The sequence below is a fragment of the Grampus griseus genome (assembly GCF_964374135.1).
Source record: "Grampus griseus genome assembly, chromosome: 1".
In the NCBI taxonomy this organism is placed as follows: Eukaryota; Metazoa; Chordata; class Mammalia; order Artiodactyla; family Delphinidae; genus Grampus; species Grampus griseus.
The window spans coordinates 76,265,502-76,293,337 of NC_139017.1; the positions used below are offsets into that span (position 1 = coordinate 76,265,502).

Below are 27,836 nucleotides of genomic sequence, written 5' to 3' on the forward strand. Positions count from 1 at the left end.
GAGAAGGAGAGGGACAGAGGCACAGAGGACTTCTCACGCAGACAGAGAACATCCAGACATGGAGTTCCCCCTCATCCCCCACCTGTTCTTGCCCCTGATGTTCCTGACAGGTGAGGGAGGTTAACTTCTTGGTTTCTGGTGGGAACGAAAGATATATGGATTGTTTAGCATTGGGATCTTTATGGTTAAAATTCTTTGGGAGTTAGGTTAAGAGGTTAACTGATTCTATGTTTCGTGTGTGTGTGTGTGTGTGTGTGTGTATGTGTGTGTGTGTGTGTGTGTATGTGTGTGTGTGTGTGGTGTGTGCGTACACATGCGCATGGGTTTGCATTCTTTTGCCCACACATATGACTGCCTGGCAAGGGCTGAAGCTGTCCAGTGCCTTGTGTAATATTTGTGTCCAATTAAATAAAACTTTGTCCTAAGCCCTGGAAGAGTGAGGCGACCAAAAAGAAACATGATGTGAACTTCCACATGGCTAGTCTGATTACTATTATCCCCCTCCCTACTTCTCCCTGCCCTTGGTGGTCTCTGGGTTCCTGAGACATAACTGACTAACTGTGTGGTCAGAACTCTGGGTTTATCTAACCAATGTGCTACAGTTCCTGGTCATACAGCCTTGACAGTTTCCTGGATGCAAAAAGGCTCACATACAAAACACTTTTCTGAAAATGAGCTTGGTTTGAGACAGAGCTATAGCCATTGGTGAAAGTGGTGGTGGGGTGGCCTGAGTGGGGGTTACTTGAAGGAGCAAGTCACAGGGAAAGAACCATGGGAGGGACAAGAGGCCTGGAATTTTTCCTCATCAGTGCCCTGTAATCTTCGTTTCCTAAAATACCAGCTCTGATTTTAAACAGATTGGGGTTGGGAGGGAAGAGTCAGCAAGAACATGATGGAGGGGGTCTTTAGAGTGGGCTGAGAGTTAAGGAAGAAATGCAAGTAGGCAGGGGGCAGTTGGGAGGGGGGATGAATTACAAAGGAAGTGGATCGTGAGAAACTTTGGGAGTGATGGCACCCTTGGAAAGGATGTATGGCAAACCATGGATGTAGGCGAGTGGCTCCACCCAGTTAATTACCACTGAGGTTTCCAGGGCTGGAATCAGCCAGAGACCTAGACATTGGAGAAAGAGAGTGAGAGTGTAACAATGATACTGGGAGTCAAGAAGAGACAGGAAGAGAAGAAGAGACCCAGACATGCAGTGTTCACTAACCTCCTCTTGTTTTCCCTATGGTCCTGGGTTTGCGGAGAATTTGTAAGGAATAGTTGTTCTGGGGCTGCAGAAAGGCCTTCTCCCTCTTTTGACCCTCACAGCTTGGAGAGGAGGATGTGTAGGAGGAATGATGTAGAAAAGGGGAACTTGACCCTTCCAGACATGTCTGTAAATGAAATTTGGGGGATAGGAATGGAAATACATCTGTGCAACAGCATGGCAGAGGGCCACAGTTTAGACATCTGGACCCAAACACAGGAAGAAAATCATCCTTGCTTGGAGTATATGACATTCACAGAGTCCAGGGCAGCTTATGAGTAAAAAGAAGGGAGATAGGCTGAGATCAAAAAGTTCCCTCCACGGTTTCTCTCTGGTTGTACCTCTGGGCATTCATTAGGTTCTCTGGCTGATTCCTGCTAACCTTATGATCCTGGCCCCCCAGGTCTCTGCTCCCCCTTTAACCTGGACGTGCATCACCCACGCCTATTTCCAGGGCCACCGGAGGCTGAATTTGGATACAGTGTCTTACAACATGTTGGGGGTGGACGCCGATGGTGAGGAGGAAACCAGGGGGCCGTGGGATTGGGACTGTGATAGAGCTGTTAAGGGGGAGGCAAGGTAGATGGAAATATAAACTAATCTGGTTCTTTGGAAATGGCTGGGGCTCTAGACTTGCCGTCACCATGCCCTTTCCCTCTGGCCTATCTCAAGTGTCATATTTACGCTATGCTTGTATTCATTTCCTCCTCCCAGGATGTTGGTGGGTGCGCCCTGGGATGGGCCTTCAGGCGACCGAAGGGGGGATGTTTATCGCTGCCCTGTAGGGGGCTCCCACAATGCCCCATGTGCCAAGGGCCACTTGGGTAAGAAGACTCCTCACTCTTCCACTCCTAACCCCTAACCTTGATACACTAGTAGCTTTGACCCCTTACACCTCACTTTTTTTTTGTTTTTAAGTTTTTTGGAGCATAGTTGATTTACAATGTTGTGTTAGTTTCAGGTGTACAGCAAAGTGATTCAGTTATACATATACATATATTCATTCTTTTTCAGATTCTTTTCCCATATAGGTTATTATAGAATACTGAGTAGAGTTCCCTGTGCTATACAGTAGGTCCTTGTTGATTATCTATTTTATATATAGTAGTGTGTGTATGTTAATCCCAAGCTCCTAATTTATCCCTCCCACCTCCATGTTTCCCCTTTGGTAGCCATAAGTTTGTTTTCAAAATCTGTGAGTCTGTTTCTGTTTTGTAAATAAGTTCATAGATAACATTAAAAAAAATTAGACTCCACATATGAGTGATATCACACCTTACTTCTTTACCTCCATATCCCACGTACTCCTCTTCCTGACTTGATCCGGACCTCTTCTCATCCTCTTCCAAAATCATCCTGAACTCAGTCACCCCATCTGTGACCCCATGATCTCATGCTCTTCCACTCCACTCCAACCAGGTGACTATCCACTGGGAAATTCATCTCGTCCTGCTGTGAATATGCACCTGGGGATGTCTCTACTGGAGACAGTTGGTGATGGGGGATTCATGGTAAGCTAAGGAAAGGGTGGTGGCGGGGTCTCTGACGGTTTGTGGTAGAGAAAAGGGTGGTATGATAAGGGAAACTGGTCTGTGTGGAGGGGTCAAGGAGTTAAAAACCCTAGAAAGCAAGGAGGGGGGTCTTGGGGAGTGGTCTCAATGCCTCTTTTGACAAAGAGCATGTTCTGAGGATGCCCTCCCAAGCCTGGGAGTAACTGTTTCCTCTACCCATCCCCAGGCTTGTGCCCCTCTCTGGTCTCGTGCTTGTGGCTCATCTGTCTTCAGTTCTGGGATATGTGCCCGTGTAGATGCTTCGTTCCGGCCCCAGGGAAGCCTGGCACCCACTGTACAACGTGAGCCAGGAGAAGGGGCTGAGGACTCAGTCCCTAGAATGGGGTGCAGGGTGGGAAAAAGATGGGGCCACAGGGTATGATGCTTGACAGGGGAACTGCATGGCTTATCCTCACTGCTACCTAACATGTCCACAAAAGCTCCATGTTTCCTAACAGATGAGAATTCAGACTCTTTACCAGGTCGTCAAGACTCCATGAACTGATTTAATCAACTTCAAAAACTCAGCTCTCACTATATCCCTTCATACCCTGCACCTTGGCTATAGCCTTCACCTCACCATTCTCCTATGTGTCATCTATTTTTATACCTCCATCTCTTTTTGTTTAAAGTGTTCTCCACCCAAATGCCTTCCTGTTTTGTCTCCTCTCCTCAAACATCTCCAGTCTTCAGTATCTTCTCAGTCGCTGCCTCCTTTGATTCTCCACCATCAGGACTGACCCTCCTTTTTTCTCTCACATCATAGAGTGGTGCTATGTTTCTACTAGCGCTTGATTCCTTCTTCTTTGTTTTTTTAGTCAATTGTATATATGCCCATCTTCTCTTTTATACATTTTTATATTTACCCAGGACCTGGCACACTATCTTCCTTATATGTAAAAGTGCCTAATAAATGTTTGAATTAAATGTGCCCTCCTGTGACCTCTTCCCTTGTTGTCCCCATGCCCAATGTCCTTTACCCCTCTGTTCCCCATCACTATACCCCTCCTCCTAGGCTGTCCCACATACATGGATGTCGTCATTGTGTTGGACGGCTCCAACAGCATCTACCCCTGGTCTGAAGTTCAGACCTTCCTGCGAAGACTAGTAGGGAGATTATTTATTGACCCGGAGCAGATACAGGTAAGAGAAGGCGACATGGATGGGCTTGGAGGGGGAGAGACAGGGAGAGAGGAGATAAATGTAGGTAGCATCTTCAGTAGTATCCAGGTGCTCGTCTCCCCTCCCTCGCATACCTTCTCCACCCCCACACTCCATTAGAGTGCACACTTTATTCTCAGGTGGGACTGGTACAGTATGGGGAGAGCTCTGTACATGAGTGGTCCCTGGGAGATTTCCGAACCAAAGAAGAAGTGGTGAGAGCAGCAAGGAACCTGAGCCGGCGGGAGGGACGAGAAACAAAGACTGCTCAAGCAATAATGATGGCCTGGTGAGGCACTGGGAAGGGGGGTGTGGGAAGCCAGAAGGGTTAGGGGAGGCTTTGGAGTGCAGTGTGTACGTGTACATCCCAAGATGTCTTGCCAGCTTATTTTTTTTTGCACACTAATGTAGGTGGGGGAAGGCTAAATTGGCTGTCATCGCACTCATTGCATTTCTACAAATTGTCTGTGTCTCTCCATGTTTCTGCTTTATTTATCTCTGCAGACAGAATTCTCTCTGTCTATATACCTCCACTCCCACTTTGCTCTTGGCCCTCGGGTTTTCCACCACTCATGTCCTAGCCCATTTTCCAAACGTGACAAAACTCATCTCTGGGAAGACTCCTCTGACCTGACCATTCTCCTTTATTCTACGTTCCCTTAATATTTGTCCTCCTAAATACAATATTTGCTGAATGAATCTATGAGTGAATGGATTTTATACTTACTTGCATTGATGATATGCTGCTCTATATGTTCTATGACATTCAGACATTTGAGCTCTTACTGTATGCCAGTCTCTACGCTAGACAGTTGGGGAGATGGGCTAAAAGGCAAGAGGCCTGGCCTCAGTGAACTGCCGACAGTGTTAAGTACTGTGTGTATGTGTATCTATCTGCACACATCTGATCACACCTCACTCCTTTCTCTCTCTTCTCAGCACAGAAGGATTCAGTCAGTCCCATGGGGGCCGACCAGAGGCTGCCAGGCTACTGGTGGTTGTCACTGATGGAGAGTCACATGATGGAGAGGAACTTCCTGCAGCACTAAAGGCCTGCGAAGCTGGCAGAGTGACACGCTATGGGATTGCGGTGAGAACAGCTCTGGATCTGGAAGGATAGAAGGGATTGGGGAGGGTGACACTGAGGACTGGGAACTTAAGAAAACAGACGTTGACCCCTTCCCAGACATCAGCCGTATTCCCTTTCTTCTCTTTAGTTGGCTGTGTCCTGTACAGCTCTACCGTCTCACAGCACACAGCTAGCAGACCCCACCTTTATCTCCTGACCCCAGGTCCTTGGTCACTACCTCCGGCGGCAGCGAGACCCCAGCGCTTTCCTGCGGGAAATCAGAGCTATTGCCAGTGATCCAGACGACAGATTCTTCTTCAATGTCACAGATGAAGCAGCACTGACTGACATTGTGGATGCATTAGGGGACCGGATTTTTGGCCTTGAGGGTAATGGTTACCCTGGAGAAACAGAGGACAGGGTAGGGGGAGTTCTGGGGTATAGGTGGGCTTCTGGAATAAGTTCAGAAGGTCAAAGGGGAAACTGTCTTCCCTTATATTGCCTCATGATGTTTTCTCACACTCAAGGGTCCCACGGAGAAAATGAAAGCTCCTTTGGGCTGGAAATGTCTCAGATTGGTTTCTCTACTCATCGGCTAAAGGTTGGACAGACTCTGACCCCTCTCAACATCTGACTCCTTCCAGCCTCTAACTCAGACAGCTTCAACCCCAGGGTCTTCCGGATTCCTCCTTTAACCAATGTCCATGCTGACCTTCCCATACCCCACCAACTGACCCCAGCATGCCCTCAGTGACCCTCTCACTCCTGGAGAGCTTTTTCTTCTTATTCCCCACTGTCTTTTCAGCGACCCCATCTGGTTCTGCCCTACAGGATGGGATTCTCTTCGGGATGGTAGGGGCTTATGACTGGGGGGGCTCAGTGTTATGGCTTGAAGAAGGTCGCCGCCTCTTCCCGCCACGGACGGCCCTGGAAGATGAGTTCCCCCCTGCATTGCAGAACCATGCAGCCTACCTGGGTGAGTAGCAGAGAGCTGCAAAGGATTAGATGGTGGAGGGGGGAAAAAAAAATGCTTCCTCAGTGGGGGGTGGGATGGAGGGTATAAGGTACTCACTCTTAACTCATGCAGTTTCTCACTGATCTCCTGCTACCTTCCTTTGGGACCCCCTTCTGTGCCTTTAGGGAAACCTCCTACTCTGACCCCATCTTCTTTCCCTTTCACCTCCGGTTCCTTGTCCACTTCTAGGTTACTCAGTTTCCTCCATGCTTTTGCGGGGTGGACGCCGCCTCTTTCTCTCAGGAGCTCCTCGGTTTAGACATCGAGGAAAGGTCATCGCCTTCCAGCTTAAGAAAGATGGGGCTGTGAGGGTCGCCCAGAGCCTCCAGGGGGAGCAGGTAGGGCATCCAAGGGAGGGTGAGACCCTTGGCTCCTGAGGGAGCTTCAGGCTGTGGGGGAAGAGAGTGAAGGGACAAGAGAGGGGCCTTAAAAGTCTGTGTTGAATTCTGGTTGGCAGAGTCTGTCAGGGATGTGAGGACCAGATTGGCAGGTGCTCCCCACTTGTCCATAATCTTGCCTTCCCTTTCCTCTGGGGTCACCACTACCCACCGCTCTCCAGATTGGCTCGTACTTTGGCAGTGAGCTCTGCCCATTGGATACGGATGGGGATGGAACAACTGACGTCTTGCTTGTGGCTGCCCCCATGTTCCTGGGGCCCCAGAACAAGGAGACAGGACGTGTTTATGTGTATCTGGTGGGCCAGGTGAGACTTGCTGGGATACCCTAGAACTTGTCTGTGGGGGGCAAAGGGAGTGAGGGAAGGCACACACATTTGAGGGCTGGCTGAGAGGGTGGGACTGTCAAATCAGCATCTTCTGCCTTCTCACCTCCACCAGCAGTCCTTGCTGACACTCCAGGGAACACTTCAGCCAGAACCCCCACAGGATGCTCGATTTGGCTTTGCCATGGCTGCCCTTCCTGATCTGAACCAAGATGGTTTCGCTGATGTGGCTATGGGAGCGCCCCTGGAGGATGGGCACCGTGGAGCACTGTACCTCTATCACGGGACCCAGAGTGGAGTCAAGCCCTGTCCTGCCCAGGTCAGGAATGCCCCGACGAGGCAGGGGCATGGTGGGAGGAAGGGGAAAGGAGGTGCACCCTTTGGTTATCATTGCTCCCCTGGGCTTGAGACCCAAACTGAACAAGTGCCTTTTTTATCAGTAGTCAAAAAGGTGAGGCGGTGGGGTAGGAAACATGTTGCTCTACTAGAGACTCCTGAACACAGGCAAGTTCCTCTCATTCCTCCTCATGCCTGAGGGGAGAATTAGAAAAAGCCAGGTGGGAGGCCTGGGCAACCAGTTGTGTGAGTCTCTGCTCAGTGTCTCCTCTCTCCCTCTCAGCGGATTGCTGCTGTCTCCATGCCACAGGCCCTCAGCTACTTTGGCCGAAGTGTGGATGGCCGGTTAGATCTGGATGGAGATGACCTGGTAGATGTTGCTGTGGGTGCCCAAGGGGCAGCCATCCTGCTCAGGTGAGTGGCCCCAGCTCAGGTAGCAGTAGACAGCATGGCATAGCTGTTAAAAGCAAGGGCTTTGGAATCACAAAGTTATATTTGGCTTTCTTGATCAACTTACTCTGTGCCTCTGTTTCCTAGTTTATAAAGCGGGAATAATAATCGTACCTGCCTTAGAGGTTTGTTGTGAGGATTAAACGCTATAATCTGTGAAAAGATCTAAACACAGTGCCTAGCACACGGCAAGTGCTGATTAAATGTTAGCTATTGGGACTTGCCTGGTGGTGCAGTGGTTAAGAATCCGCCTGCCAATGCAGGGGACAAGGGTTCGATCCCTGGTACAGGCGGATCCCACATGCCGCGGAGCAACTAAGCCCATGCACCACAACTACTGAGCCCGCGTACCACAACTACTGAAACCCACACACCTAGAACCCATGCTCCGCAATGGGAGAGGCCACCGCAATGAGAAGCCCATGCACCAAGGCCAAGAGTAGTCCCTGCTCGCCGCAGCTAGAGAGAAAGGCCACACGCAGCAGTGAAGACCCAGGCAGCCAAAAATAAAAATAAATTAATTTTTTAAAAAATGTTAACTATTATCTTACTTCTGTCAGAAGGTTCAGGGGAGGCGGACACATGTGTCCCCTAGCTCCTTATTCTTTCCTTTGACCTCAGGGAGGCAAACACTGGGGACTGCCTTTCTCAAAGGGCTTTCTTCCCTCTGCTAGACTTTCTTTCCCACCCTGTTCCCAGCTCCCGGCCCATTGTCCACCTGGCCCCTTCACTGGATGTGACCCCGCCAGCCATCAGTGTGGTTCAGAGGGACTGCAAGCGACGCAGCCAGGAGGCAGCCTGCCTATCCGCAGCCCTTTGCTTCCAAGTGACCTCCCGCACTCCCGGTCGCTGGGATCGCCAATTCCGTGAGTGACTAGAGTGCATGCTAGGCAGCTCTCAACCCCTTGCCTGCCATGATCTTGGGACCCCTCTCCACCTGCACTCTTGCCTGCCCCATTCAGATGTGCGGTTCACAGCATCGCTGGATGAGTGGACAGCTGGAGCCCGTGCAGCGTTTGACGGCTCTGGCCAGAGGCTGTCCCCTCGGCGGCTCCGGCTCAGTGTGGGGACTATCACTTGTGAGCCGCTGCACTTCCATGTGCTGGTGAGGAGGGGGCAGGAACTGCTTTGCATCAGGGCCTGGGAGTGAGAAGAAGGCTGGATCAGAGGGAGGACTTTCTGCTGGATCGGCAAGAAAGCCAGAGTCAGCAAAGTGAGAAAGATCAGACTGTGGAGTCAGGCTGATCTGGGTTTGAATCCTGCTCTGCCGTTTACCACCTGTGAATTCTGGCAACTCATATAACCTGCAAACCTTAGTTTCCTTGCCTGAAAAGGGGGGATAATAATAACAACTACAAAATAGGAGTTAGCTGTCTTAGAATTAAATGTAATAGTATTGATAAAACCTTAGGACAGTGCCCGGCACACAGAAAGTGCTCCGTAAATATCGCCATAATTATCACATTCTGCTAGGATTCCTGGGTCGTATCCCTAATCCTGGCTCCCCATGATCCTTGACTCTGGTTTCTCTTAGGATACATCAGATTACCTCCGGCCAGTGGCCTTGACTGTGACCTTTGCTTTGGACAACACCACAAAACCAGGGCCTGTGCTGGATGAGGGCTCACCTACCTCCATACGAAAGCTGGTCAGAAGTGCCAAGCCCTGCCCTGCCCTGGGTGCCAACACTGCCCTTCTCAGTGAATTCAAGAGAAAGGGGAGGGAGGAGACATGAGATCACAGTGAAATCTAACTTGGGCACCCACTCTTTTCACTTTTCCCTCAATCCCATTCCTTTCTCCCACGCCTTCCTCTCAGCCCTCAGCCCCTTCTCTCTCCTCTAGGTCCCCTTCTCGAAGGACTGTGGCCCTGACAATGAATGTGTCACAGATCTGGTACTTCGAGCTAATATGAACATCAGAGGCTCCAGGTGGGATGGACATGAACTGGCCAAATGGGGGTGACCCGAGACAGATCAGAAGGGACTTGAAGGGAGATGGAGGGTTGTTTCTTGCCCAGGAAGACAGAAGCGAGGCTTCTGGCGCTCCTTCAACTCTGGTCTCTCTTTTATCCACGACTCCTAGGAAGGACCCATTCGTGGTTCGAGGTGGTCGCAGGAAAGTGCTGGTGTCAGCAACTCTGAAGAACAGGAAGGAAAATGCCTACAACACTAGCCTGAGTCTCAGCTTCTCCAGAAACCTTCACCTATCCAGTTTTACTCCTCAGGTGCCCTTGGGGGAGGGAATTTGGGAGGAGGACAATTGGGGTATTGTCTGTGAGGGGCCCTAGGGAAAGGCTTGCAGTGTTTAGAGGCTGCAGGCAGGAGGGCAGTTGCAGCCCCACCTTAGCCTCCACCCCGCTTCCTCTGCTCTCAGGGGGACGGCCCAGTGAAGGTGGAGTGTGCAGCCCCTTCCCCTCATGCCCGCCTCTGCAGCGTGGGGCATCCTGTCTTCCAGGCTGGAGCCAAGGTGAGTTGGGGCCCAGGATGAGAAAGGGCCTCTGAGAGATCAGGGGCTGGAATCTGCAGGGCCTGGGAGTTTAGGAAAGGAGGCACACAAGGGCTCCTGTTCCTCTGTATTGTCCCATGAGGAGAAATCTACCATGTCCCTCTCTCCCAGGTGACCTTTCTGCTAGAGTTTGAGTTTAGCTGCTCCTTCCTCCTGAGCCAGGTCCTTGTGAGGCTGACTGCCACCAGGTGAGAACAATGGGCATTTCCTCCCAGGCCTCTCCTGTTGGGTCTTGGTGGTGGTGGTGTGCGGGTGGGAGCAGGGGTGGAAACAGCGTGACTCCTTTACTCTAGAGAGGGGTGTCTGAGACAGGGCTGGGATGCGAGCCTCTCCCCCTGACCCTACAGCAATAGCCTGGAGAGAAATGGCACGCTTCATGATAACACAGCCCAGACCTCAGCCTACATCCAGTATGAGCCTCACCTCCTATTCTCTAGGTATGGCTCAGCTCCCCACTGAGACCCCATTCTGACCCCAGACTCATACTCTTTATGTTTCCCCCCTCTCCCTCCATGTGCTTCAGTGTTCCCAAACACCAAACCCTTAGGGCTGCTCTATCTTTTTGCCCTCAGTCCCACTCATGCTGAAGCTTCTCTTAAGCATCTTTCTTTCTTAGGTGTAGTACTTATGCATCCTAGTTGTAGGGCTTTGCTGGGCCCTGGGGGTTGGAGCTGGTGTGATGGGATATGGGGTGTGGCCATAAAGTTTGTACCAAGTCTATGTCATGTCTCATTTCTGTCTTCTCTATGTACCCCTATCTCTTTATCCATGTGCTGGCCCTACCTTCCCTGAATCCATGTCTGTGTGCTGATCATGTGCCCCTGTGTCTGTGTCATGGCTGTGACCATGTGCTTCCTGACTTGGTGTCCACGCAGTGAGTCCACTCTGCACCGCTATGAGGTTCACCCATATGGGACCCTCCCAGTGGGCCCCGGCCCTGAATTCAAAACCACTCTTAGGGTGAGAAGCTGGAGGGACCTTGGCATAAGCAGAGGGAGGGGGAGGAGTTCCTGGGCAAAGTATGGGAGGAGTCTCTCTTAGATTTCAGTGGTATTGAGGGTAAAGGGGAACGAATGAGGAAGAGTCTTTCTCTGCCTCTCACCTCTTCCCATTTCCAATCCTCCTCTTAGGTTCAGAACCTTGGCTGCTATGTGGTCAGTGGCCTCATCGTCTCAGCCCTCCTTCCAGCCATGGCCCATGGGGGCCATTACTTCCTGTCACTGTCTCAAGTCATCACTAACAATGTGAGTCTGGGCTAGGGGCGTGTGGAACCCTGCCCTCTTGATTTGGTGGACTCACCCAGCTCCCAGCGTCCTGGGTCACTGCTCTTAGGGCTCCTCCCTCCCTGGGGGCGCCTTTCTTTCACATACCTCGCTTCGTTGAGAAGAAAGAAAGGGATCACCCAGGGAAGAACTACAAGAGTGTGGGTGGTGTGCTCCTGCTCAGCCTGGAGTGGCCGGCCTCTCACCATCAAGAGGGTCCCTCAAGTTGGATCTTCCTCTAGGCAAGCTGCACAGTGCAGAACCTGACTGAGCCCCCAGAGCCCCCTGTGCATCCAGAGGAGCTCCAGCACACAAGCTGGCTGGTATGAGTCACAAGAGGGCGAAGTAGGTGTACGGAGTGGGAATGCAGGGGGGAGCAGTAGAGTTTGGAGCCTTGGGCTGGAGAGTAGAGTGGGGAGTGAGGGATATTTCCACCCCAGCGTCCTGATGTGTCTCTCTCTTCTGGTAGAATGGGAACAATTCCCGGTGTCAGGTCATGAGGTGCCACCTTGGGCGACTGGCAAAGGGGACTGAGGTCTCTGTTGGACTACTGAGGCTGGTTCACAATGAATTTTTCCGAAGGGTAAACTTTTCCTTTTCCACTGCTTTCCCCTGCTGCTCCTATCTGGGACTTTAGCATAGCCTTTTCCGGTAGACAGACTCGTGTTCAAGTTCGAGCTTTGCCTCCTACTCACAAAGTTATTTAATTTTTCTAAGTTTCTTTCTCCTCATCTCTAAAATGGGGAAGAAAAGACCTACTTCATAGGGTTGTTGTAAAGACTAAGTGAATAATGAGATGAACTCACTAGAAGCTAGTTACTATTCTTGTATTTTCCTCCATTTTATCATATCTTATTGTTATATCAATAATCAACCGACATTATGCGGGCCTCTCACTGTCGTGGCCTCTCCCGTTGCGGAGCACAGGCTCCGGACGCGCAGGCTCAGCGGCCATGGCTCACGGGCCCAGCCGCTCCGCGGCATGTGGGATCTTCCCGGACTGGGGCACGAACCCGTGTCCCCTGCATCGGCAGGTGGACTCTCAACCACTGCGCCACCAGGGAAGCCCCAACCAACATTTATAGGATACCTAAATTCAATCAACCCATCAAATGCCTGCTATATAAAAAGCCCTCTATTAGGTAGACACTGAGGAGAATATCCCCAACATTTAGCACCATGCCTAACTCATTGTAGTGATTTAATACATTTTTATTAAATGAATGAGTAAATAGTTGATATTACATGCAGGGTAAGCATGGAGGGTAGTGGGAAGTGATATTGTATAGTGAAAGAGATCTAGATTATCAAAGATCTTTAAAGCCAGGAAGATGAAATAGAACCTAATATGATAGGCAGTCAGGAGTCATGTGAGTTCCTGAGCAGGGAAATGACCTCTTAATTATAACAGCTGTTTAGTACTAGGGGTTTATATTGTGCTTTCCCGTGTTCTGTATACTTTGAATTACACAAGATCCCTGGGATGTAGGCATCTTTCAGGGAAGTTAAGTCTGACAGGCCATCCTTCCCTAAGTCTGGTTCTCTCTTTATCTCTCTTTGGTATCCTTTTTTCATTCATTTATTTATTCTTTTAACAAAGATTTATTGAGAAACTAGGGACACATAAATTACTAACACACAACCCTTGACCTCAAGGATCTTATAGTTCAGAGGTGAAAGACAGAGAAGTAAACAGAATATTATAACCTGATCCAGGGTGATGGGGGTTAGGAGGGAACACTTTCCTACTTCCCAGAGGGGATGACATCTAAAGGAAGGGTAGGCGTTAGCCAAAGAAAGAGGAGTTGAATGCATTTCAGGTAGAGCAAACAGAGTATATGAAGGGCCATAGGCTTTCCATCTGTTACCCTTCTTTTCTTTCCCCATCAGTCTCCAACCTTTTCCTCTGGTTTTGAACATCCTGGAAGTTGTGCCCCTCAGCCTCATCTTTGCCATTAGGGTTCTGAGAGCCTTATCACCTGATGATGGCTCACTTTATTTTTTTTTTTAATTTTTTTGAATTTTATTTATTTTTTTATACAGCAGATTCTTATTAGTTATCCTTTTTATACATATATTAATCAATCCCAATCTCCCAGTTCAGATGATGGCTCACTTTAAATGTCTTTCCATTCACAGGCCAAATTCAAGTCTCTGACAGTGGTCAGCACCTTCGAGCTGGGAACTGAGGAGGGCAGTGTCCTACAGCTGACTGAAGCCTCCCGTTGGAGTGAGGTGGGGCTGGAGACTGAGTCTGAGAACTGTGGAACTAGTAAGGGTGGCAGTGGCCTAAGGGCACCTGTGAGATTTTTCAGAACAGAGGTGTCTTCATTAGGCAGCAGTCAGGGAGTCAGAAGTGATAAATCAGAATGGTGGGGTCCCACTGCCTCCATTCCTACCTCAGTCTCTTTCCTTTTAGTCTTCTATTTTGCGGCTGGCTTTGCTACAATGTTGGGTGAGGCTAGCTGGGCAAAACGGTGCAAACAAAAAACAACTCTCCTTCCTATGCAGAGCCTCCTGGAGGTAATTCAGTCCCGCCCTGTCCTCATCTCCCTGTGGATCCTCATTGGCAGTGTCCTGGGAGGGCTGCTTCTGCTTGCTCTCCTTGTCTTCTGCCTTTGGAAGGTAAGCACTGCTGTCGTGGGGAGTATGGGGCATGGTGCTCATGAATTAAGGAATCCTTGATTATAGCCGGGAGAACCGGATTTGTGCTGGGCAGCTAAGCAGGCTGTGGGTGTCATGCCCAGATCTCCTTCACTGTCCTCCTCACTGTCCTCCACAAATGTTGGTTGAACTAAACTAAGCCAAATAAAATAAATTTGAATCTCAGTTTTGGAAGCAGAACAAAATTGAAGACTTCAGATACATCTAAGGGCTGTTGGCCGGGTCCCCAGGCAGGGCATTTGGTGAAGACTCTTATCTCTTTCCCTACAGCTTGGCTTCTTTGCCCGTAAGAAAATCCCTGAGGAAGAAAAAAGAGAAGAGAAATTGGAGCAATGAATGTAGAATAAAGCCCTAGAAAGTCCTCCCTGGCAGCTTCTCCAAAAGACTTGCATAACAGCAGAGGTTTGGGGGCTCAGATGGGACAGGAAGAAGCCTCTGGACTATCTCCCCAGACCTGCAGCCTGACTTGACCTTTGAGTCATGAGGATGCTGCTGGCAAGGGATGAGGCCTTACCTCAGACGAGAAGGGCTGGCACTAAACACTCCCACCCTGTGCTTCCCTCCTTACCATCCTGGTTCCAGAGCCAACACTGGGACCTTAGTGTAGGGTCCTTTTTTCCCCATCCCCAGGAATTAAGAATTTTTTGCCTAGGTCCCTGACTTCTTTCAGTTTCCCTCTACATCCTCCCTCACAATTTGGAAAGGACGAGGGTTATCTTCCTCCATTTCCCACCTCTCACCTTCCTGCCTTCTCCCCACTCCACAGGAGAGAGCTGACGTTGGCTTGAACGAAGTAAAGTCAACATCTGCTGCTTTCCTGTGGAGTCTGGTGATTCAGAGGGCCGGATGGGGAGAGTCAACAGGAAAAAAGGAGGGAGGAGAAAAAGCCACAAGAGACATTCTGTACAATTCCAAGGAACAGAGAAGCCTTTAGACAGGCAACTGCCATCCCCCTGAAACCTGAGACTTTCGTGGTGCACTCGCCCGCCCTCAGGTGCTGGTGAAACGGAGCTGCCCCAGGCCTTCTGGGCAAGGGTTTGCCAACTCTCCAGCCTTCCCTGGGAGCAAAGCCAGAGCTGGGTGCCCGATTCTCTGGAGCCAGGGGCCCCCACGTGGCTAGAGCTGGAATAACAGAGAAGACTGGATACCCTAGGCAGTCTTCTCCTCTCTCAGGCCTCACACACTCATGAGCCCTCCTTGGAGCCTCCTTATAGAAACTAGAGAGAAGGGAGTTGATGGTGGAACCCTTTCACCTTACTAGACTTGGGAAGCAGCAGCCCCATGGGGTCTGAATTAAGGAAGAAGCTGAAGTAGGTTGCAAAAGGTCTCTGGGAAGCAAGCCCTTACTTACTTGGCACTGTTTATATAGCACAAATATCTCCTAGGAAATGTTTCTGGGGCATCTCCAGCCATACCTTGTAGGGCTTCTCTGGTACAATCAGTTGGACAGCCCTTGCCTGATGTTTACTGGAAATTCTCAAGTTAGTTTCTATCTCTGGACCACCCCACCACCTGACTCCCATTTTTTGGTCATGGCCAGTAAAGAGAAGTGGATTCTCATTGACAACTGGGTAACATACAGTTCTCTGTAATCAAGACTTTGGACACCAAAGTTAGTTACTGGTCTCCAGAGGGCAGCTCTGACAGCCATTTGAAGAATCAGCACCCATTCAGAGCTGAGAAGAGAGGGGACCCGATTGGGCAGTTGACTAGCCGCCACAGACTCTGTCCTCCAGGGCTGTTCTTGAGATCTGGTCACAGTGTTTATTTTGGCATGTCTCTGGCCTTTTGCAGACAGCATTGTCTCTGTTTCCTAGCAGGGTAGACAGTATATCAGATGGTCAGAACAAATAAAGTTCAGTGTCAAATGACTTCTGGCTCTCTTTGAGTTCCCTGGGATATAGACTGCTCACAAACGGTGAGAGGTGGAGTCTCGGTTTACCTTGAGACCTTATACAATTGAGTCCCTGGAAGGCAAGGTTATGAAGTATTGAAATGTTTTCTGTGACTCTCCCACTGGAGATGTACTCTAGCCTCCTGCAATCCTCACCTACTTAAATGAGCACATAGTGTAAAATGTGTAGGTTCGGTAAACACATAGGCCTATACTGAAATCCCAGGCCTGCCATTTATGAGCTAAGTGGCTTTGGGCAAGTCATAACTACCCTGAGGCTCAGATAAAAAGCTGTGTAGAGCAGTGGTTAAGAATGAAGACAGACTTGGGTTTAAATCTAAGCTCTACCACTTAAATCCTGCTTGACCTTGAACAGATTTAACTTCTCAATGTCTTGACTTTCTTGACTTTAAACTTATTAGGGTTGTGAGGACTAAATGAGATGATTCAAGTAAAGTGAACATATAGTAAGTACTTAATAAATGGTAACTATTGTTATAGTTACCTGGCCTATTAGGCTGGGACAACCATTCTGTGCCAAGCTGGTGAGTTATTTTGTGGCAGGAGGATCCATGGTGGCCCTTAGTACAATTCATATAGGCTATAGTTTGATCAACATTTATGCAGCACACTTGTTTCTGGGGCAAGGACTGAGGCCATGGTTATGTTGACAGATTTCCCCTCTTTATCCCCAGTCAGCCTGCAAAGGGAGATGGGTATCCTTGAGGACTGGTTCATCTAATTCTCTCTCCACATGATTAAAAAAGCACTCTTAATATTTTTCTCCACCTAGAGATCCCTCTCTTCTCTCTTCCTCAGCGCCAGAATGGGACTTTCTCTAACCCCAACCTGTTCTTCAAAAAGCCTGTTACCTCTTTCTTCCTTTGAAGCAGAGCCAGTTTGAGAAGCAACTGTAGAAACACCAGGCTCTCCTCAGACACACAGGTGTTGCTTTCTTCTCATCGTTGCTCCTTTGTTCCTTTATTCATTCTTTTGTTCATTCACTCATCAGACATTAAGCACCTAATATGTGCTAGGCAATTTGAATAATATAAAATGCAACTCCTACCATCAAAGAGCCCAGTCTAGTAGGGGAAACAAACATGTAAACATATAATGGAAAATACAGAGAGCTGGTCGCTAGACGACATATCAGTATTAGAAATGTGTCGCACACAAGAGGCACACTTTTTTAGGTGAGGTTGGAGGGACTTTAAAAGTTTACAGAAAAAAAAAAAGTCTTGAGGGGCCACCAAGTGTGAGAGGAGGCATTCCAGGGAGGATTAATCACCAGTTGGGAAGGGAACTGTAGTAGATTGGAGCAGCCTGAGCATTAGACTGTTTGTGAAAGTAGTGAGAGATGAGACTTGAACAGGCAGAGTGCAGCTCCTGATGAGCCTAGTAAACTACGTTAAGAACTCTGACCTTTATCCTGTAGGCTTTCACATGCATTTGAGTGTGCTCTCTCTGGCTGAAGGGAGGAGAAAAGAGAGACGGGTAGACTAACTGTTCAAGCACGAATTTCTGAGAATCTGAATTTAAAGGGCAGTGGAAATAATGAAGACGGTTTTGTGCGTATTTTTGTGGAAGGGAATGCTTAGAATAAAAAAAATCGCTCCTCTCCCTGTGCCCTTTACTAACGTAGAGGTGCGCTGGGATATTAGGCCTGGTCCCCTTTCTCCACGTTGCGGTGGGTCGTGCATCATCCACGCTCAGTCCTTTGCTCGGCACTACAATCTCCTCCCGTTTCCAAACTGCTCTCTTCAAATCCTTCTTTGTGCCCGGGTTTTTGGCCGCGGAATGGGGGGACGAAGCAGAGGTAACTAAGTCGGCAAATATCTCTGGATATAATCAAATCTTCGTCACCAGTGGTTAAATGCGACAGTTTCTAAGAGGCGTGCACACCGGGAGACTCCTGCGGCTGCGCTCCGGGGGACGGGGCTGAGGCGGGGCTTGGGGTGGAGCCGCAGCCTGGAACTGCGGGGAGGGGCGGGGCGGGGCGGGGCGGGACAGGGGGAGGAGTTTTAGCCGGATCCCGGGTCTGGGGACCTGAGGTCCCTTTTACGATTGAGCAGGTTGGAGCTGGGGGCGGGTTCGGTTTGGGAGGGTGAGGTTTTGAGACCAAGCCCAGGCGGAGACTGCAGGATTTTTGTCTCCGCAACGGCGGAGTGAGGCTGGGCCAGGGGCGGAGTGTTAAGACCAGCCCTCGGATTCTTGCCTCTGATTGAACGGGGTGGCCCCCCCTGGGGCGGGTCCCGGTTTGCTTTTGACAGCTCTCTTACACAGCTGCAGACGAGTCCGGTGGGTTCAGGAACCTGTGACCCCGCTCTCCGCGCGTCCCCGTCCCCCCGTGGCCCCGGCCCCGGCCATGAAGCGCATCTTCTCCTGCTCCAGCTCACAGGTGACGGTATGTGCTACAATGTCTGGGAGGATGGGCATGGGGCTGGGGTCCAAGCCCTGTGGTGACAGAAGTCCTGAGTCCCATCTCCACGCACCGTCGCCTTTTCTCTTTATCGGTCTTTCTAGCTCTTTCGCTCCCGCAGTGCAGCCCTCCCGCCCTGCCTTCCTCAAGACCCTGTCTCCCACAAGGTCCTTTCCCTTGGCCCTTTCTTGTCCTCCAAGCATCTACACCCCCAACTAATGATATGTTTCCGGCAGCCCCTGCCGCCTCCCAAAGGCTATGTTCTCTACTTCTTCTCTGTTTCCCAGTACTGAACTACCTTCAAGTATCTGTCCTATCCCCAGCCCCTGCTCAGCCCCAAGCCCCTTTCTGTCTCCCAAGTACTGCCCCACGCCCCATTTACCAGGCCTGCCTTGTCCTCACAAGCCTGCCCTCCTATATGGCCTAATCCTTGCTCTCAGTCCAGCAAGTACTTCCAGCCCCGTGCTTTCCCCTAGCACTTCCTCATAGAGTCTTCTCTGTCCTTGCCCCCATCTCACCCCATGCCACTTCCACTTCCATTCTCTCATCAGCACCACTGGCTCTCAGACATCACTCCAAACCTCTTTCCAGTCGGTGCTCTGACAGCAGCAGCCTTCTCCTGTTCTCCCCTTCAAGCTCTGCTCCTCTCTGTCCAGTGGCTGTTCAACTCCCCGACCTCCTTCTGCCTGCTCTCTGCGGGTTAATCTTGCAGTCCGGCCTGGCCGGCCCAACAGGCATTGCCAGAGGAGGACAGTTGCCTGGCTGCTCCCCAAGGAATGGGTAAATTGCCTGCAGAATCCACTCTGGCCAGTTCACTGCACTGCCTGGTCATCATACTGGTTTTTGGGCCACTCAAGGCCTTCTGCCTGCTTCTCCCCATAATCTTCCTTCATTCTAGACCCTCACCCAGTTGTTTAGGGCCTATACTCTCTGCTTCCTTTGACTGAGCCGGGGAACGGTAATGGTGAGAGGCGAAGAGGATAAAATGGATTCACTCTGAGAGTTCCCAGTAGAAGTCACTGTCCTCCCCATGTTCTCCCAGAACAAAACACAGGGAGGAAGACTACGGAAGGGAGTGGCTAAGGGAGGGTATAGCTTCTTCTTCTCTGAAGATCTCTTACAGAGAGACCCCCTATCTAGGGATGAAATTTTGTGTGGAGACTGGGATGACAGTTCATTTTGAAGTGAAGTAGCCAACTACCTGTAGTAATATTGCTTAGCCTAACTTGACTTTGTGGTGTCATTCATTGAGCAAACGTGAGAAATGCTCAGCTCACCCTGCATGGGCAGGCCACAGAAGCCTGGAAGTGACCTACGAGGCAAGAGTAGGAACTCTGTTGAGGCCTGTTCTCATCCCACTTAATGTTTGCTTCCCCACTTAGTTTCCACACATTAATCAACCAATCAAAAGGCATTTACTGAATGACTACTAAAGGTACCAGAAACTGAGGCTATCCAGAATGTCTTAACTCAGGATGATTTTCTTATTCACATGGACTCTTTCTTAGTTACTGAAAGTCCTCCACATTGCCCTGCCCTTTCAGGTTTGTGGAGTCTGCCTGCTCCTTAGGAATGGGGAAACTATCTCATTCATCCTGATTCTCCAATTGTTGGTCAATACCTACTTTCCAGGATGCTGGAATGAACAATGGGCTGAATGTTGGAATTCTAAAGCATTCCTCTGTCCTTCCTCATCCCAGCTCTACAGAGGTTTGGCCATGAAGAATTTCTACCCATTCTAAACTCTTCTGAGTACAAGATTATAGGTAGTAAATTAGGTGAATTTAGAACTACTTAGCTGGAAAGAAATGTGTTTCCTCAGTCAGGGTATGGATCCAACGAGATTGAAAATAGACCAGTTTAAGCTGTAAATTGTTTCCTCTTGAAACTTCCCCACACTTCTCATGATAAATTCCTCCACTCCCTGGGTGGCTAACCGCTCTGAACCAGTTTGTCAGAGAAATAGTGTGACAGCCTTCCTGACCACTCCCAAAGCCTGGCTTCCCAGTCATGGCAGAAGATTGCCCCTTTCCATCCCCGCTCCCACCCCTGGATCCAGATTGCACCCTCAGATTGAGATAAGGACTGAAGGATCTGTGATCATTTAAAAATTAATCTAAGTCATCCAGAATACATATAGGAAGTTTAAGAAACAAAAAAACAAAAGCCAGCTCCTATAATCTCATTTTGATCTAGTCAAGTAGAGGATACCTTTGAGGGTGTCTTACATAGGCAGCTTACTCTGCGTATGTAGGAAGTAAGTCAGAAAATAGCTTTAAACAGTAGGCACTGGATCAGCTTAGAGGAATGTCAGTTGCATTTTAAAAATTGAGAGACAGCTCCTGGTTCCTCCAGGACAGCATTTCCATTTCCATTCACCTGTCCTACAGAGGTACCCACTCTCTCTGCTGTTTCTCTCTCTACTGTTGGTGTGTTCTACCTTGATAGGACGGTCATAGACACATGGCCAGAGATAAGCAGAGGCTGCAATTACTTCTACAAAGCCACCCCCCGCCACCCCCAATCCTACGGGAGATACAAAGCTTATCCTTGTTTTGAGTCTGCTGATTAATTTGGTGATTGCTCCCTTGAGGCTGTGATGAACAATAGACTGGATCTTGAAATTCGGAAGCATCCCTCTGCTCTTTTTTTTTTTTTTTTTTGTACTTGCCATGTGGCCATGCGGGATCTTAGTTCCCCTACAAGGGATCGAACCCGTGCCCCCTGCATTGGGAGTGTAGAGTTTTAACCACTGGACTGCCAGGGAAGTTCCCCTCTGTTCTTCTTCACCCTAGCTCTGCAGAGGTTTGGCTGTGAAGAATTTCTACCTATACTAAATTCTTCTTGGTATAACAAAATTATAGGAAGTAAATTGGGTGGATTTAGAACTATCTAGCTGGAAAGAGAATTATCTACCTTGCTAAGAAGCACCTTTACCATCTATACAGCTTGACTGTCATACATTACCCGATATGATCAAGATCCCTTCCTCCCACTCCCCTGGATGGAGAATTCTGAGCCCAGGAACACCCAAAATGTGCCAAGCAAGGCTAGGAAGGCTGGGGATTAGGGCTAACATTTATTGTGTACCTTAACTACGTGACAGACAGTTCTAGGTGCTTTATATAGTGTTATTTTATTAGCAAACTGAGGTTCAAAAAAGTTTTACATGCCTCAATTCACAAGGATAGAAAGTGTTAGAATCAGGATTTTAAATAGAGAACTTCAGATTGAGGTCAGCTGATGGTGGCGTCCTGTGGTGGAGGTGTAGTTCTAGCTGTCTGCTTTTTCTGAGGGTGATATGGCCCCCCATGGGGCATTGGATAACGTGTTATTACATCTCAGTCTGTTGGTATGTGGAGCAGTCATTTTGCTTATTATGTCCTTTGAGAATTAACCTGTTTGGAGACTCTTCTCCTTGTACAGAGTAGTGTCTGAAGGTGGGTGGTTTTACCCTGGAGGCGGTCTTAGACTGTTTATTTGAAAATAAGTAAACCTTCCATAGCTCCGTAGTAAATGGCCTGGTGGTGAGAACTAGAATAGGGCATCTGATGGCCTGGGTTCTAATCTCAATTTTACCACTATTTTGTGGTGTGACCCTGGACAGTTATCTAACCTCAGTGTGCTTCAGTTTCTTTTCTGTCAACTAGATAAAATAATATCAGCCCTAACTACTTTCTAGGGGTGTTGAGAGGGTAATTGAAATAGCACTTAAAAGGGCTACGAGGAATTACCTCACGAGTATTACCTCAGAATCCATCTACCTTAGATAATTGTATGGTTTAGGCAATTTAAAGTCTTTCCTGTTCTTGATTAATAATTTGCCCTGGCTATGTATCTGAAAATGAGTTGGCTTCCATAGACCCCTTTTTTCCCCACCTTCTCCTATAGCCTCTTCTTGTTGCAATTACACCTCATAAAATGCAATGTGCCGCCACCAGTCCCCCACTGCTTCCTGTTTTTTTATAAGGATGCCATACACTTGTATAGCTTTTTACAGTTTACAGAGAGATTTTATATACGTTAGCTCATTTAATACAGCATGATGAGGTAGTTATTATTTTCCTCATTTTATAGATGAGGAAACAGATTAGAGGTGTTCAGTGACTTACTCTAGGTAGCTGAAGTATGTGAATTACTGAAGTAGCCGAACAAGGCCGTGAACTTAGGCCTGCTGACAAATATTCACCTAGGGCCCTTTTCACCATTCCACAGATTTTTGCATCCTTTCTTCCTTTCCTTTCCTTTCCTCTCTGGACCAAACCAGGCTTTTCCGTGCTTTCCGCTCTGGGTGTTTTTACACAGCTCTTTCATGTTCTGTGATACTTCAATTATTGTAATTACCCCACCACCTGAAAAAGTCAAGCTGGCATGGTAGAACAATGCGTGCCCAGGTATGGCTGTTGTCTGGGACAGCTGCTCCCTGCCAGGAAAATGAGGACGGAGGGAAGGGTGGAGGAGGGGAGCTGCCTCCTCAAGCCGACCTAGAAACCTGTCTTTGCCTTTTGGTTGTTGTTGCCATGGAAGGGGAAGAAGGACTAGCCTGAGGGCATAGGCATGAGAAGGGAAAACGAAAACTCTGTACTTCTGCTCCTAGTTTTGGGCTCCAAAGCCAATGGGTAGAGATGCTATGGATAGGTATTTGGACTCCTAGCTATGACCCAAAGCCAGGTGCCTTGATTTCTCAAATATCTGAGAACAAAGAAACAGAGGAGCACGGGGCTTGGGGCATTGAGAGGCAAGGTGAACCCAGTCCAGAGTGGTCAGTTTGGTTCAGTTTGCTCCAGCAAGACTTAAAGAGCAAAAGGGAAAGGAATCATGGCTACGATTGCTAGGAGGTTGTGCACCTAACAACAATAATCATAATGCTGATAAAAAGACACTTGAGGGCCGCAGAGCGGCTGGGCCCGTGAGCCATGGCCGCTGAGTCTGCGCGTCTGGAGCCTGTGCTCCGCAACGGGAGAGGCCACAACAGTGAGAGGCCTGCGTACCGGGAAAAAAAAAAAAAAAGACATTTGAATTACTATGCATTCAGTCCTCAAAAATGATTTTTAATTCAGTAGTCCAAGCACCTTTTGGTCCAGGGCTGGCAAAAACGGGCAGTAGTCCCCAGTGGCATATGAGTTGGTGACTATTTAACTGGCCCACCTAGAAGGACTGAATGATCTAGACTGAGCGACTTGTGGAACACTGAAAGGATCTCAGGGATGTCCCTTTTCCCTTGTTTGGCATCCTAAACACGTTCTTCTTTTCTTTCTCCACTCTACCCCCGCCTCTTATATTCACGCAATCTGTGGCTCTGGACCAGGTGGAGAGATGGAACCGCCGTGATCAGAAGCTTCTGGAGGCAGTGCAGCGGGGGGACGTGGGATGTGTGGCTGCCCTGGCCTCCAGGAAATCTGCCCGACCCACCAAGCTAGACTCGAACGGCCAGTCCCCGTAAGTAAGCCTTCTTGATCCTCACCCTTGGTATGTGGCTCTCTTTAAAAACCCAAACCCCAGTATGATGTAAGACCAGGAAATGCCTACAACGTCAGAGCCCTTTTTTGTCTTCATTAGCAAGTATATCAATAAATCTTTGCTACATATCAAGTGCTGCACAAAGTGGGGGAAGAAGATATTGTCCCTGAGGTCCACACACCTCATGACCCACATCAACAAAATTGACCAAAAAAGGACATAAAGCCCATGAAACAAATGGAAAACTGAAACATACACTAAATAGAGTATTTCTTCATTGTACAAATAGGAGGGTGTGTATGCTTGAGAAATTAGGAGTGCAGTGGTGGCCATGAGAGTCATGTGGCTAGAAGGAGTGATTAGAACAAGAGGGATATTAGCCCTTGTCTCTTCCCAAGTCAGCCTGCAAATGTCCAGCCCTCTGCTCTGGCCCACTCTGTAACACTTCCAGTCTGCTAAGTGTCCTGTGCTGAGTTACAGGTAATTATGTGTTCCCTGGACGCCCCTGCAGTACTCTGAGATTGCTTGAGACCTGTAGCTCTTATTCCTACCTTTGCTCCCAGCCTCCTCTGAAGTTTTAACAGCAGGCCATTTATATAGGCTTCTCTTTCTCAGAAAGTCAGGCTACGGGAGCTTCCCTCTCTGCTTTTGGGATTGGCTTCGGGGTGACGGAGCTTAGTAGGCAGTGCTTATTAAGGTTCTCCCATTCCTCATCCCCTGGTCCCTTCATCCTTCTGCCTCTCGGCGTTGATTCTGGCAGGTTTCATCTGGCAGCCTCCAAAGGCCTGACAGAATGTCTGACTGTACTACTTGCAAATGGGGCTGACATCAACAGCAAGAATGAGGATGGTGAGTTAGACTAAAGCACTGGGTCATGCTGCTTGCTTTTCCCTTTACAGCAGCAGTCGGGGGGTGGGGGGCCAGTGCTGGGCCCTGCTGGGGGTTCCAACTGTAGCCCTCCTGCTTCTCTCCTCATAAGTTCTGGCCAGTCTCCTTCCAGGGGTTCCGCTCCCTGCAAGCTGGGCCTACCTCACCCCCATTCCCACCTCCACCGCAGGTACCAGGCACTTGGGGAACAGGAATTTCTGGCCCCATGTGGCTGAGAGCCTCTCTCTCTAATCTCCCTCTGATTATATGTGCGTCTCTTGCCTTCCCTCCCTGTGAGTCATCGGTATGCATGGGGCCACCCACGCTCCCTCTCCCCTTCTTTCGCTTCCCAGGGAGCACCGCCCTGCACTCGGCCACTATTTCCTGCCAGCCACAATGTGTCAAGGTCCTGCTGCAGGTAAGAGCAACCTCTGTTACTACTCCTGTGAAAGGAAGAAGAGGACCCGGAGATGCCTTACTCTGTCTTGTACTCACAAGCAATATTTGGTCAAATGTACCCCTCTCATTCCCAATAAGAGAGCTAGTAATCACTTATTCATTAGTTCGCCAACATTTGTTTAACACCTGCTATGTGCAGACACCCTGCTTAATGCTGCCCTTGAGGGCATGTCGTAAAGCAGCGTTGCCAGGGACTGACTGCCAGTCAGTTAATATGCATGTATTGAGCTCAGCCACTGGCAGAGGCACTGCAGAGACTAACTGCTGTGATGATGGGCTGGTGGAAGGATGGCAGAGGTGTTCGCATTAAACCCAAGGCCTGCTGTCTGTTTTGAGGAGTTTGTGGTGTAGGAGTACAAAGAGAAATATACATGTGAAATGACATATGGACAGTTCAGAAATAAGTCTCCCAAAGTTCAAAGGCACAGTTCAACAGGCCACTGTGCAAATGGATGTTCTGCTTTGTTCTTCCTGGCCCTTTCCAAGTTTCCCAGTTATGATCCTAAAATACCAGACATAGACTCAGGTGTCATTTTCCCCAACATGTTTATTTACCTATAATATGATTTTTCTTAGGCCCTAGGTTTATGAACCAGGGCTGAAGTTCAAGGCTGCCTATCACCTGCAAGGAATAAATTGGACTTGCCTAGTAGGTAGCCAAAGTCATGGCCCTCCTGCCCCTCCCCACAGTACTGTGAAAGCTGGTGACCCAACAGGGGGTTATGGGATGAGAATGTTAACACCACGCTCCATGCTGCTTCCCTTTGTGGCTGTTTGCAGCATGGTGCCAATGAAGATGCTGTAGATGTGGAAAATCGTACTCCATTACACTGGGCAGGTGTGTGCCAGGGGACTGGTGGGAAACAGGGCTGCAGGGACCAGAGGATGGGGAGGGAGGGGGGGATAACATTTGGCGGGAAGAGCAGGCCAGAGCTGACTGCTGAAATGGTCGGAGGGAATGCTGCGTCATGGTCTGACTAGGTGTCCTTCCTGCTTCCCCTTAACCCGATCATCCCGCAACCCTCCGTAGCCTTCTCTGGCTGTGCCTCAAGTGTGCTCCTCCTGTGTGATCACGAAGCCTTCCTGGATGTCCTGGATAATGTGAGTGTCAGCTGGGCAGCTGGGCAGGGCCCTACATGGGGAGACTGCTGCTTTCTCTGAACTTAATTAGCCAAGTTCCATGACCAGGGGTTGTGTAGCACCACCTCCTCTTCCTTCTCCCCATGCCCTTCCTCCTCTTCCACACAGAGAGGTTAAGGCTTATCTTCTGGAGAGCTTCTAACCCTCTGAGAAGGAGTATTTAGCCCCAGGATTGGGGCTTTTTCCTGGAGAGGTGCGGGAACAGGAGAGTTGGTTGCATTGTGTCAAAGCCCTGGTTCCCCCGGTTCCTCGTGAACCCCCTTCCCACAATCTGTGCAGGATGGACGTACACCCCTGATGATTGCATCGCTGGGTGGTCATGCAGCTATCTGCTCACAGCTACTGCAGAGAGGCGCCCGGGTTAATGTCACTGACAAGAATGACAAGTGAGCCTTCCCCGTCTTCCTACCCCAAATCCCGACCCTGACCAATATAGAAAGGAGCCACTGGGCAAAGTGTGTGTGTGTCTGTGTGTGTGTGTGTGTGTGTGTGTGTGTGTGTGTGTGTGTATTGGGGAAGAAGGCAGGTTGGTCTCTGTTTTCTTGGGAACCTCTCTTCTTCGCAGTGGTGGTTCAGAAGAGCACTGCTTGTTGCTTCACTGTTTTCCTCTTGGTGAGTTGAGAACGTTTTCCTTATACTTTCCTATGCTGTTGCTGACACTGCCATCTTCCTAGCATAGGTGACTCTGGAAGTAGAATCAATACCTCTGGATCCACTAGTTTAATTTACTGGTTTTCGAACTATCTTCTAAGCAATGGAATACTTTTTCCCCAGTAAAGAATTTATGCAGAACCTCAATATATAAAGCAGATGGAAGTGGAGCCCTTCCAATTGGCCCCCTGCTTTCTGATGCTACAGCTCCAAGGAATGACATTTGAAAAGTTCTGGTCTGGCCTCATGCTTTGTCACTGGCTGGTGTTGGTCTGTGGTTCTCCTGACCACACTGAGTGAGAGCTGACCTTGTGAGTGGATTTTTTGAAACCAGGACTCCTGGGTTCCATGAGAAAAGCTTATGCTCAGATTTGTCCCAACCCATAGATCGGCTCTGATCCTGGCCTGTGAAAAAGGCAGCACTGAGGTGGCTGAACTGCTCCTGAGCTATGGAGCAGATGCAGGGGCGGTGGACAGCACGGGGCATGATGCTTTGCATTATGCTGTACGCACACAAGACAAGATGCTGTGGAGGCTGCTGCGGCAGACCCTGAACCGGCAGGGGCGGGGAGGTAAAGCCAATACACTTTTGTAACTTCAAGATGCTCCTCGATAGCCTTAGAATCAGAGAAGCGTCTTAGAATCCCATTTGTTTCCATGGCAATAATAATTGTCACTTTAGTTGAGAGTTTACTTATTTACTGCTGCTGCTATGAGATGACTCCAAATTCCCAAAAGCACAGTCACAAAATTCTTCAAAGCAGCCTTGTCTCTCACTGAAGGCAACTCTGGCTAGTACTATTGCTAGCATTTACGAGTTGCAATTGTACATCTATTTATGTGATTTGGTGGTCAATCTCTCTCTCTCCCCTACTAGACTGTAACCCCCTCAGATGACAGGCCATCTCTGTTTTGCTCACCATTGAGGTCCTGGTGCCTATAACAGTGCCTGGCACAG

The 27,836-nt window shown here is 49.2% G+C and overlaps 2 protein-coding genes across 3 annotated transcripts in view; both read left to right on the forward strand.

Moving 5' to 3' along the window:
* On the forward strand, window positions 1-15,818 carry ITGA10 (integrin subunit alpha 10; the record flags this gene model as incomplete). Of its 2 annotated transcripts, XM_082671558.1 has the most annotated exons (30): window positions 1-110; window positions 1,654-1,765; window positions 1,965-2,074; window positions 2,670-2,761; window positions 2,988-3,102; window positions 3,816-3,943; window positions 4,102-4,250; window positions 4,901-5,051; window positions 5,254-5,419; window positions 5,558-5,631; window positions 5,862-6,006; window positions 6,235-6,383; window positions 6,605-6,748; window positions 6,882-7,085; window positions 7,386-7,516; window positions 8,252-8,418; window positions 8,515-8,657; window positions 9,087-9,200; window positions 9,397-9,482; window positions 9,637-9,778; window positions 9,928-10,020; window positions 10,171-10,247; window positions 10,407-10,496; window positions 10,935-11,019; window positions 11,190-11,303; window positions 11,564-11,644; window positions 11,791-11,904; window positions 13,461-13,556; window positions 13,833-13,946; window positions 14,256-15,818. In XM_082671558.1, the coding sequence occupies 30 exons, from the start codon at window positions 59-61 to the stop codon at window positions 14,319-14,321; spliced, it is 3,504 nt and encodes a 1,167-aa protein (XP_082527684.1). In that variant the 3' UTR covers window positions 14,322-15,818. The 2 variants fall into 2 exon arrangements, with proteins under 2 accessions (XP_082527684.1, XP_082527685.1); XM_082671559.1 differs by lacking the exons at window positions 1,654-1,765; window positions 1,965-2,074; window positions 2,670-2,761; window positions 2,988-3,102 and having other exon boundaries at window positions 59-110.
* Window positions 13,917-27,836, forward strand: part of ANKRD35 (ankyrin repeat domain 35) — a 19,917-nt gene continuing 5,997 nt past the window's right edge. Inside the window, exons 1-9 of the mRNA XM_082671575.1 lie at window positions 13,917-13,946; window positions 18,153-18,286; window positions 23,610-23,740; window positions 24,522-24,610; window positions 24,982-25,046; window positions 25,868-25,925; window positions 26,118-26,188; window positions 26,507-26,613; window positions 27,266-27,450. Coding sequence (XP_082527701.1) covers window positions 18,248-18,286; window positions 23,610-23,740; window positions 24,522-24,610; window positions 24,982-25,046; window positions 25,868-25,925; window positions 26,118-26,188; window positions 26,507-26,613; window positions 27,266-27,450 — 745 coding nt within the window. The 5' untranslated portion in view covers window positions 13,917-13,946; window positions 18,153-18,247. The remainder of the gene's footprint in view (window positions 13,947-18,152; window positions 18,287-23,609; window positions 23,741-24,521; window positions 24,611-24,981; window positions 25,047-25,867; window positions 25,926-26,117; window positions 26,189-26,506; window positions 26,614-27,265; window positions 27,451-27,836) is intronic.